This window comes from Uranotaenia lowii, chromosome 2 (genome assembly GCF_029784155.1).
Source record: "Uranotaenia lowii strain MFRU-FL chromosome 2, ASM2978415v1, whole genome shotgun sequence".
NCBI classification, from domain to species: Eukaryota; Metazoa; Arthropoda; class Insecta; order Diptera; family Culicidae; genus Uranotaenia; species Uranotaenia lowii.
Genome location: NC_073692.1, coordinates 323047691 through 323059813, shown reverse-complemented (window position 1 = coordinate 323059813; position 12123 = coordinate 323047691). Strand labels below are relative to the sequence as shown.

The following is a 12123-nucleotide window of genomic DNA, read 5'->3' as shown; positions in this document are numbered from 1 at the left end:
TTTTTCCCTGGGTCACAGAATTTTCGGTAAAAAGATCATAAGATTTTTCAATTCCCAGGAACGTTAAAGTTGCCAGGAAGTTAACACTCTTGTGGGAGCCATTGAACATTTTTACAGGAGATTCTGACAAAAAAAATCGAACGATAATTCTTGAGCTTGATATCAGTTACGGTACCCCTAGGTACAGTGGTCCAAATCCCTAAAAAGCTGAAAAAAAATCAATTTTCTAGTCAGCGACCTGAATATTCAAGAAATGTTGTGATTTAATTAGATAATTTCTAGGACTTTTTATACTTTCAATTGAACAAACCAGAACGACAACTTAAACACAAAAATAAAAATAGATATAGGATTTTTTATTCTCAACTCCAAACAATTAAAAAATGCATCTTTACCTTGAAAAATTTATAAATGTCTGAATCGAAGTGAAAAATTATCATCTTTTAACAGTTTTCAGATAAAAAACATCCTCAATATCATGAACTTAAAAAGTTTCACTTAGCTGATAACCCAAAATATGATGATAAAAAAAAATCACTTTCTCTGTTTATTTCTTGTAAGAAAATCTGCTAGTTCATGCTATTTTATTGAATACGATAGCTTTGAATTCTAAATTTAAAAAATAACAATTTCTTTAAAAAATAAAAAAAGTTCTAAAAATTAAAAAAAAACAAATATAGCTTGAAACATGATGAATCAGTTGCCGCCATTGACTCGAAATAGATTATTTTTGCATTTGGCTCTGAGGGTCTCATAAAATTTTAATATAATAAATTTTCCAGTATGTGGCTCAAAATCGCTTTTGGAAATTTTAGATAAAAATTAACGTTGAAGAAAACTTCAATTTCTTATCTTTTAAACTTTCCACATGCAATCTTCAATATTAAAGCTTTTTATTAAATTTCGCCTTTTTTTATGTTTAACCACTGTGATACGACCTATAGTGGGCCGGGAACCACACTTTTGTTGTCGAAATTGACTGCAGGCCAGAGGGTTGGTTGTAGCTCATCGGTGTCTTCAACTAAGTTACTCGACTATATTTGCGCTATCAATTGATGGATTCAGATTAGTTCTCTTTTTCTCCAAAATCTAACTTTATACAGAAGCAAGAAACAGACATGATTTGTTCTACAAAGTTGTTAGTTATGTCTTTTACATCCACTTTGTAGAACATTGTTTAGTTCCACGTTGTTTACTTCTCTGAAATCATCTAGCATCACGAATGGTTAAAGTTCCATTTTGATTTTTTAATACTTCGAAGTTGAAAAAGAACTTTTTGAACATCTGGTTATCGTTGAAATTTTGAAACTATTCCTTGGCAAAAATAAAAAAAAATCTACATATTTATTAACATTAAAATTTTGTTTCTGGTTTTAAATGTTCTTTTTCAATTTCGAAGTATTAAGAATCCAAAATGGTACACACACTATACGTGATGTTAGATCATTGCAGTGAAGCTATTTTTGACTGGGCAACTCAGCCGTTTATCACAATGTTCAACACATGTTTGGATAAGCAACGAAATAATCTATCTTCCAAAGTGAGTTAAAACTTTGATAATGAAGCCTTTTTCAGAGTGACCCGCACTTTTCTCTAGCACAGTTCAAGTCGTTTGTTCTTCGGAGCTCCATCAAGAACGGAGGAAATGATTCAATTTCTGTCAGGTAAATTTGAAAATTAAATTGCATTCTTCATGTGTCCATCAATGGAATAAAAATAAATTTGAATTTTCAGTTTTGTTGGCATTGCTTATGTTAATAAATCTTGGCACAACCGATGATATTCTTTGTAGCGGTAATGACTCCGGCCCAACGCTCTATCCGAGTCCCGAACTTTGCGATGGATACTTCGTCTGTCAAGGCGGATTAGCTTATCCCTTTCGATGTGCATCCGGATTGATATTTGACATGCACAGCCTGCAGTGCAGTCCCCCAGAAGGATCCCAATGTTTACCGGATGTTTTGAACCCGCCTACAACGGAAGCACCAACAACGTTGAGTACAACCACAATTGCTACAAGTACGGATCCTGTTCCCAGTACTGTAATTCCGAATGATGGTTCAGTCAAATGTGCCCCCTGGCACGTGGACTTTTTTCCTCATCCGTCCGATTGTACTCGATATATAAAATGCTTTTTAGGAAACCCAATCGTCATTCGGTGCCCGTTCAACTTTCGATGGAACCCAACACTCCGTCTGTGTGACTTCCGGTCGAATGTTATGTGTGATGATTTGTGAATTAAGCTGAATAAAGTTTTAAAAGCTCAAAACATCGAACTGTATTTGTAAAGCCAACCGTTCTGTTTAAAACATGAAAATAATAAAAAAAAAAGCTGCACAACACAGTGATTATAATTTCAATTACCGGACAAGAAAATCTAACCACCCAAACAGTAGTGGCGCCACCATCAATGAATGGTCTTGCCATGACCATATTGCGAATGCCGCCCAGCTTCATTCAGAGAGTTGGCGTCCGGTGGTCTCCCATTCTGCTGTACGTTGTTATTGATGCCCCCCACCAAAGCCGGATTTACAAATCAGCAAACCCCCTTTTTCAGTATACTCTGAGTAAATGGAGTGCCTGCTATCGCTAGTTTAGATCGAGCGTGCTGATGATGAGATGCTGATCTGTCCATATTCATGCAATCGGTCGGGAGAATGTGCGTATGCAAATGAGGCTTCAGATATGCATTTGCTAATGCGAATAAAATGGATTGGACTGGCTACTGTTCTGATTGGATAAAAATTTTTTTCAGTTGAATTGAAAAACAAAATTGAATTTCATATTTTTATTTTTAAATCAGAAATTCATATCTCAAATTATGAAATGTTCATAGCGAAAATTTTCCATTGTCAGACTCAGTACAACTTATATAAATACAATCTACCCGAAGTATTACTCAGCACGGCAGCACATTGTGGGCTTCGGCAAAATTTATTGGTGCTTCTAACTTTGGCGGTGCGCTCCACAATTGGAATTCATTGCGGGGGAGTTGGCCCCGATAATAGTTGTACATTTTTGAAGAGCGAGAGAGATAATGTTTGCTTTATTCAACGTTGATCCGAGATTTTATCGGCTGTTGTTTATAGTGCTCGTGACTAATGCTGTTGGATTTAGTTCAAATCTGGTATGATTAATCCCAATTGAGAATCATATACAATCGTTGATACAACATCATGAAAAAGTAGCTCATTTCCCTGGAATCTTCAACGAATATGTTTAAAATGCTCAAATGAGACCTAGCACATGCTTCAATGCTTGACTAGTGTCACCATAAATCTTCCATTCTAATGTTTGATCGATACACATTGCTTGGGTGTGTCACTTTCCACCCCTCAGCCATATTTGTTTTGCAAATTTTCTTCAGTTAAATTTTTATTTTTATTTTTGACAGCCAATCAATGCTCCAGCCTGGTCCCCGATTGAACCGCACTCGAATTAACACAATCGGTTATGAGGTTGTTGATGAGCCGCAAATTCACCGGCAACCTGCACCTACAACTATCTGAGTTCAAGTAGTAGCCGTTTTTTTTTATTCTTTCTCCTATTCTGCTGTTATTTGTCGAACAGCTTCGATGCACGCGATTCAACTTAAGGGTAGAGCTTCGGTTGATAAGATAATGCGCAAATAGCGACACGGTTGAAGCTAAATACGAGGGAACCGAGCGAGGCTTTGCTTTGTCAATTTTGTTTGTTTGGTAAATCTTGACACTGTTTCCAATATCCGGAATAACTTTGTTAAGTTGTTGTTTTCTAAGTTCAAAACGTTTGAGATATCATATGCGACGTAAGGTATAACCAGATGACCACTGCGTTAAAATTTGTCAGCAGTTAAAATTTCAAGTATTATATACTTGTCTGGAGTGGAAGGATGTTTGCGTTCTATAAGTTTGTTCAGAGCTCCTAGCGTAGGCCGAATATTTTTGCTGTTCTCATATAAATATTGACACAAAAAAAAATTAAAAAAAATTGGTAAAAAAATTGAAAATGAACATTCTTCAGAGAAAATTTTTTTTCTTATTTATTGATTGGCTACGTAATTTTTATGTGCACCATCAAATATGCCAGAGTTTGTACACCCATAGAAGAGGTTGCAATAATTCAATGCCCATTTAGCAAATCTCTGTACCGAATATGCGCTGAAAAGTGTACTGTACCAAAGATGATATGATTGGAAAAGCATTACTGGCATAAATACTCGATTTCTCAAGCAAAAGCATGACCAATACATTCAAGTGGAACAAGAAAAATATTTTGTGGGATTTTCATCCTACTGGATAATTCATTCGAAAAAAAAAGTGAGAATCGAACTCACTGCAACATCTCATCTTGGCTTGCCAGTTCGATATCTTACTCAGTGCACCATCTGAGTCGGTTAGCTAACAAAAGTTTACTATCATAGTCCTTCTGCCACCGCCGCCGACTAAAAAAAACGCACTGCATTCACCGTCTGTTGTTTGTCTTTGATGCGAAAGGGATGAAAATAGAAAAGAATGGGGAAAGAATAGGAAACTAGAAACTGTTTTCTGTTGCTGGCTGGCAACATATGGGATATGTTTAATTTGGTTTCTATTAGACATATGCAGTGCGGTTGCGCTGGGAGGACAATGCCAAAGCTTGTCAATGTCGGTCCGGCATAGAATTTCATTCCGATAATTCCACCTCCAAGGAGAGTGGGGGGAGTGGGGGTTACCTAAAGCACCTTTTAAAGAGGGTTTACTTTACTAACAAACTAGCAAAAATTGGAATGTTCGATTTAAAAATGCAAAATTAGACTTGAGAAGGAATATTTGAAGAGAGTATCTGCAATGGAAACAATCTTCAAACTGTCATAACGGTGTTCAAACATGTCAACTGTAAATTTTCTGTCGTACAGACCAGAGTTCTTCTGTTATTATCGTTATGAAACAAAAGAATGATGAAAAACTAAATATTTGTCTTTCAAACTGACAAAGTAAAAATTATTTTAAGTTGCTGGTTCAGAACAAAAAGACAATTTCCAAAATGATAGATGCTATTTTTTAAGGAACATGTGGATAAACGCTGAATGAATAGAACCAAAGATGTCGGGCTGTTGCTCTCTCGAACAATTTGTTGGCGACAGTCAACACAATGTTTATGGTGCTGCTGCTCTGCGAGACGGGATCTAAGCTTTGCAGCATTCTTCTCAAACATTATAAAACAGACGAACCGGCAGGACACTCCCATTTCATTCTTCGCAAAACCATGACCTCAAACCAGAGAGCTAGGCAATGTCGCCACCAGATTGCGCTATTCCATCTTTAAAAAAATATCTCATTTGTTTATTCTTTCCTGACAACCAGATACTTTTACTAATAGAATCCATGAAAATGCGTTGAAGATTATTTCATAGAGCTGTAGTTTCGGCTTAATTTACTGGTTACAAAAGGGTGAGTACATTTATATTCTATTTTTCTAGAAGAATTCTCACGATTTTTATTATATTTGATCCAGGAATCATCTGAAGAGTTGAAATGCTCTGTGGTGCTTTTATAAAAAGAAAAGCCAAGCTCATTTCTTGGAATCTCCTTCTCGTGAAAATTTCAACAGAAGCAGCTTTGTACAGTTGAAATTAAGTGTTACGAAATATCTGACTGGCGCCTTCAACTAATTAATTTTAGGAACGGATTCCAGGGCTTACTTTAGTTAATAATCACATTCCTGTGTTAAGTTAAGCAGGAAGATTCCCCCATCAAAATGTAACCTTTTGTTCATGTACAGAAGTGTCTGGGGATTTGAATAATAAAAACATGAATTTATTTCTTTTTCAATTACTTGATTCTTAGGATTTCCTGAGGAAACTGTAAATCGCAAAAATCAGCAATGTTGTTTTGAAAAAAGGTTTATCGGCATTTGAACAGTTGGTTTACAAGAATCAAGTAAAAATTTCAAGGTAAATAGTTTAAAAAAGCTCGCTTAATGACAATTCTCTATAGGGTGTTGAGGTTCAAACAGTAGCAAAAGGTGTATGTTTTGGGAAACAGGCGGATGGGTTGGCTAAAAAAAATTAAATCCCCTGGTTTGTAGAGAAATTTTTCTTATCAACTTACTCCGTAAAAAAGATAAACTCACTATAAAATCACCACCAAGGTTTGATTTTTGCCATTTTTAGAAGATAATTGTTCATTGTAATTTGCTATATTTCATATGAAAAAAATTAAAAATTAAAATGTTCAGCTCTGTCTGTTTACACTTTTCGTGGCATCATTATATCATCGGCATCCTAGATCATTCTATTTTTTTTTATTGGTAGGTAATGTCAACAACAGATGGCAATGTCAACACTTTGCGAAAAGTCATACGAATTTTCTTCTAAGTTTCCTGTCTGTTTGTCTGTGATTATAGCTTTGTATACAAGTTTTTAGTGAAAGCACATGGAGTGAGTGAAAGTACATCATCGCACTCAAACATTGAATATCAAACATCATTTTACTCACACCATGATTGTTTTTATAATGTTTACGATAATATTAATTGCACTCGGGTACGAGTGTGCGTGAGAAGCGTCTAAACTAAACTAGATAGGATCAGAAAGAACCTATAATAGTCGCAAAATCGTATGCACCGGTGCACCTTTGTTTTCATTCCATAATGATTGACTTCTGAAAATGTTTCCTTTAACATTTTTGTTTGAATTATGAATCCTTCGAATTTTCGACAAGAAGTCCTAGGAGTTGCTATTTTTTTATGATATTTTGAAAAAATTAAAAAGTGATCTTGAAAATTTAATTTGAAAGCAAACTTTTTGTATTTATTCAAAATAGGAAATAATAAGCGAATTCTTTTTAACCACAAAGATAACCATTTTAAGCATTGGAGAAAATTTATCAAATACTAGCTGACCCGGTAAACTTCGTTTTACCTTTAAATAAATAAATCGTTTTAAATGTTTTATTTCATCTACACGTCCTTAACTTATTCGTGCTCGCAAATCGATATTTTTTGAAAATCATTCAAAATTGTACGGCTTGTGTCCCATTTAAAGTTGATTAAGTATGGGGACCCCCTTCCATAAAAAGTGAGATTCTTGAAAGTATTATATAAACCATCTTTGACCCGAAAAACCCTCGGATACCAAATTTCACTTAATTCCGGTCGACCATTAGTACGTGATGGTGTTACAAAGAAAACGCCTCTGTTTTTATATATAAGATGTGGAAAAGAGACAATTTTGTATGGGGACCTCTCTTCCATAAAAATGAGATTCTTGAAACTATTATACGACCATCTCTGACCCGAAAAACCCTCGGGTACCAAATTTCACTCAATTTCGACCGACCATTCATACGTGATGGTGTTACAAAGAAAACGCCTCCATTTTTATATATAAGATTCCGTCTCACGATATAACTTGATTAACATAATTCCTTAAGTTTGCTCGGCCCATGGCAACCGTTCTCCAATTTCTTGGACATCCCAGATTCGCCAGATCAAATGAATTATTTAAATACATTTCTGCGATTTATTCTAGCTTGTGTTTCCAAATTACCTCTGAATATTCTCACCGAAGTGTGTATTTTATAGCTTCGCATAACCCACCTTTTCTATTACCTCTCTAGCAATGAGAGAGAGAGTATTTAGAGTAGCGAGAGGGAAAGGCTGTCAGTTTAGCCTCCGTATGTTTGAAGCTAGGATAAAGCATTGAAATTAAACTACTTGTTCTTAAACCGCCAATAAAGCCAGTCATTATTTCGCCAACTTTGTCTACGATATTGTAACGGAAAGTTTTATGAAGTGGATAATATATTATCGGTTGCTGCCGGAAATTAACCCGTTCAAAAATTTAAAATTCGAATTCCGAAACAACGAGCCTGATCCTACAACCTCTTATTGAAAATTAAATTTTGATTTTGTAGGAACCTACATGTATACATTTAAAAAAAAATTCCTCAACGAATGCGAAAAGAAATCATTGGGTTGTATTGAAGAAACATTTTGGAAAATATGTAAACCTTTGTAACTAAATTGAATGTTTTTTAAATAAATAGCTTTGTCTTATTTAAAAAAAAAAAAAAAGAATCAATGTTTTGAAACTACGATCTCCTGTAATTTAAATTGTTCATAAAATTCTTGATTGAAAAACTTAACTTCGAGCTCAACTTGAATTTGAATTTTTGATTTCAATTCCGGATCCGAACTCTGTCTATGAAGCTGAGTTAAAAGTATGAATTCTGAATTTAAAAACGATTTTTGAATCTCAGTTCCAGAATTTCTGTTGATATGAACCAAAAAAAAAAAATTGGAATAAAAACCCTTAACCAGAAGCTTCTTATTTGAATCTTGTATTTTTGGCTTCTAATATTAATTCCATATTAATTCATGAATTAAAAATTTGACTTGTGAATCTAAATGAATTTTCGAGCTTTAAAACTTTTCTAAGTATAAGAATTTAAAATTAAAGTATCAAATCAGATTCTCAAAAATGGTTTGAAATTTCGAACATTCACATTTTATGTTCTTTAATTAATAGTTTCGAATATGAAATATAATCTAAGTTTAATTTTGGACAAAAAACAGCAAAGAGTCGGGATTTTGTGCCAATGATGATCAAAACAGAAATTCAATAATAATTCATTGGATGCCGAATTTTGAATGTTTGAATAACATGTGGAACCACAAACTCCGGAATGATTCTGACCTGAAATCTTCCAAGTATCTAAGCCATGCGAATAGGGGCTATTTTCCTCAACATTTACCAATATACAAAATATTAGATTAAAATTTTCAAGAAAACCAATCGATTTTTTTTATCGGAACAGTCAATCATACTTCAAACGCACAAAAAATAACGTTCATTTCAATATTGATAAAATTTTGACAACAAATTTGGACGCTAAATACATAATTCTTAAATCTTTTTTTTAAGTTATTTTTATCATTTATTGGCATTTCAGTCAAAAGAAAGCAAACACAAAATTATGTCTGACGTTTCGGTCTTTGGTCTTTGCCTTCCTCAAGAGATATCTAAAATATCTGAAAATTTTAAAAATAAGATAGCTAATTTTGCAATATTTTGTTTGATTTTGAAGTGGAAAAAAATCTAGCAATATCTGGCAATCTGACAAACTATTTATTATGTTGTTGAAATTCGATATTCGGGACTAAATTTCAACAAGTTGGAAAATAAAAAAAAACTGGCCGTTCGTCAATATTTGATAGGTAATTTGAAATTATCGGTTTAGAGAAATATTCTCACTTGAATTTTTTAAACTTTTCGTCTAAATGGGCCGTATTTTGGAAGAGTTGAACTGATAACTACTTAAATTCGATGTTTTAGGATACTTAACCTTAAATGACTAGGACTATAGTTGAGTGTTCAAAGCAAGAATGAAAGTAAGGTTTTGTGAGTAATTATTGTTTCAGAATTCCGCAAACTAAAAAGTACGAAAAAAGGCAACCTTTGGCAACTAGTTTTTGTTTTGTTGGAAATCTATGACTAAAATGGAATAAAAAGTTCAAGTAAGAATGATAATTGGGTACAGTTGGGTAACTATTTCCAGATGTCTGAACAAAATGACAAATCGTGATTTGTATCTCTTTACGTTTGCACTTGAAAACCAAAATCTACTAAAATTTCAATAACTCTATCTAAAAAAATAAAATTCCATGTTTTAGTTACGCTTCCATGTAATTTTTTTTTAAATTTAATTTAGAGGGTGTTGAAAAAATATTTTTTTTTATAATTTCCAATGACATTCACCATTGAATTTCTCTACCTTTAAAATTGTAATCACAAACGATTTTTAATTTTTGTTGATAGATCTCTGATAAGTATGATATCTTGTTTCTGGAAAACATAAATTTATAATATTCTTTTGAAATTAAAAAAATAAATTGGTTTTGGCCAAACCTTCCTAAGCGCCTGCTCCACTGTGCGTCCGTGTAAACGGAACGCTTCTATTTTTGTATATGAGATTTTGTAACAATAGAGTTCTGAGCTAAAAAAACTAATAACCGGGTCGGAGTATAGAAAGGTCCACTTCAACCTTACGCAGTTCCTTCCGGACCATGGGTTTTAAGGAGTACCTTTACCAGGCCTAAATATCCAGCTCGCAATATTGCCTGAAATGCGTGGGAATGGAAGAATCGACAGAACATGCAATCCTTGTTTGCTTCTGGTCCAGGTCAAGGGTACACCCAAAGAAGAGATTTCAGAATCTCAATGCTGATTGGCGCTTGCACTATGTCTATGAGATAAAACGTTCACTACTTCACAGATGACATGATTGGCTGATCCAGCATTGTTATGGAGACTCGAACTTTCGAGCAATATCCAGCAAACATGAAATCGTATCAGAAATTAAGTCGTTAGCAATGGTATTACAAATCATTGTGCCAACACAACAGTGAAAATAGCGTAAAAACAGTCGCCTGAAGTCGGTTTAAATCGGATATGATAGGAAGTCCGGCATGATTGTAAATTTGGAAATGATTACCTAACTCCGAAATTCTATCGTTTGAAAGTGAGAGAAATATCTGCTTATTTATCGTCACACAAACAGAAAAAACGAATTCACCAATACGCGTGTGGGTGTTTATCAGACGAGATATCACTTGTATTTTCCAGTGAATGGTTCGAACAAATAATGAATTGAAAATTTAACATCCAGTATATCCAACCCATACACAATAAACATGTTTTACTTTACGTGATATACTAACCTGTCCACGAGTCGACCCTCGCTCAAGCTCCGCTGATAGTCGGACATGTCCTTGTCCAGATCATCGGCATCCCGCAGCCGATAGGTTTCCCGCTTGTAGAATCCTCCTCCAATATTGGCCCCGAGGGTAGCACTTCCTCCTACGCCACCCCCTCCACCGCCTCCCGAATCGGCCCGAATGGTTATCGGAAGTCCCAAGCCGGGTCCGGTTCCCGATGCCATTGCGCCACTGCCACTACTGCTACCGTGGTGATGGGAAACCCGCGGCAATGTGGCATCCGTCGTCGAGCAGCCGGAAGTGGCAAAGTGGATGTGCGTTGGATGATTGTGTTGTCCCTTGCCCAGCAGCTGCCGGGGAGCAGTGGCATCGGCCGATGAAACTGTCCGGCGCCGGAAGATGCGCCTCAGATTACGCAACGGGTGAAAGCGCTTGCGTCGGGTTGTGCTGGTGTCTCCGGGGGCTGAAATGAGAGGGAAAAGAGGAAAATATGGTATAAGTTTGGTAGCGCTTAAGTGGCAGCACAATTCAAAAAGGATTTTTAATAACTGAAATATCAACATTAGTTTAGATAGTAGTTTCATCAAAAAAAAATTTCCAATACTTTGGTTTTAACCAATGGGGGTGTGAGATTTCAGAGGATCTTTATACTTCCTTGGAGAGAACAGTTTTCTTTGCGTACATTTTTCGAGTATCTATATGAAAGCTAGCTAGAAACACCAACCCATAAAAGAAGTAAGCTAAATTGTTCTCGATTACACCTAGCGGGTGAAATGCGCCTACGGCCGTTTGACGAAATTCTAAATAATGTGATTTATTCTTAATCTCTCTGAATTCTCGAAATTCACTTCCCACTTATTGAGCAGCCTGTTTTACCACTTAAGAGAAAGCACTTTTTTTTTAAGACGTTGAAAATTTTAATAGAACTACAATTTATGGCGAATAGCGGTATGATAGCATAAAGAAAGAATAAGAATTCTTTATTGGCATAGGAGTGTCTTAAATCTATGCAAACGAAATGAGTTATTTCCGATTTTCGGCGTTTTAGGGCTAAAGAAGGCTCTAGGTCCAAAGTAAGAGCACTCACCCTATAGCATCTCAGTGAAACTTCCTGTTTTTATTTTAAGAAACTCAAATTCTTTTCAAGACTAAAGCGTATATCTTCCAAGAAGTTAATGGCAAGCATCTTATTAATACTAACACCACTAGCCCTCAGAAAAAGTAAATAAAGGGTGATACGGTCAAAATTTGGTCAAGGGAAAACGCGTGTAAATCGGTCAAATCGTTTATTAAAAAATTCAAATTAAATTTCTTTTTCAAGTTTAATTAGTGTAAAATTCAGGAAAAATATTCAGTTATTCTTCCGCTTTTCCAAATCCGAATTGCCGGGCCTTACGCTTAACCCCTGCCATCAGATTTTGTACAGCCACCTTGTCCACCTTC

At 35.1% G+C, this 12123-nt stretch overlaps 2 protein-coding genes across 4 annotated transcripts in view; one reads left to right on the top strand and one right to left on the bottom strand.

The window, feature by feature from the left end:
- The window catches only part of LOC129748728 (probable serine/threonine-protein kinase DDB_G0282963), a 366662-nt gene that overhangs the window by 41831 nt on the left and 312708 nt on the right, over positions 1–12123 (bottom strand). For all 3 annotated transcript variants that reach the window (XM_055743422.1, XM_055743423.1, XM_055743424.1), the window contains one exon: positions 10684–11143. In XM_055743422.1, the coding sequence (XP_055599397.1) occupies positions 10684–11143 (460 nt within the window). The remainder of the gene's footprint in view (positions 1–10683; positions 11144–12123) is intronic.
- Positions 1607–2239, top strand: LOC129748729 (peritrophin-1-like). Its single transcript, XM_055743425.1, has 2 exons — positions 1607–1664; positions 1735–2239. Exons 1-2 carry the CDS (start codon positions 1646–1648, stop codon positions 2235–2237), a joined length of 522 nt encoding a protein of 173 aa, XP_055599400.1. The 5' UTR covers positions 1607–1645; the 3' UTR covers positions 2238–2239.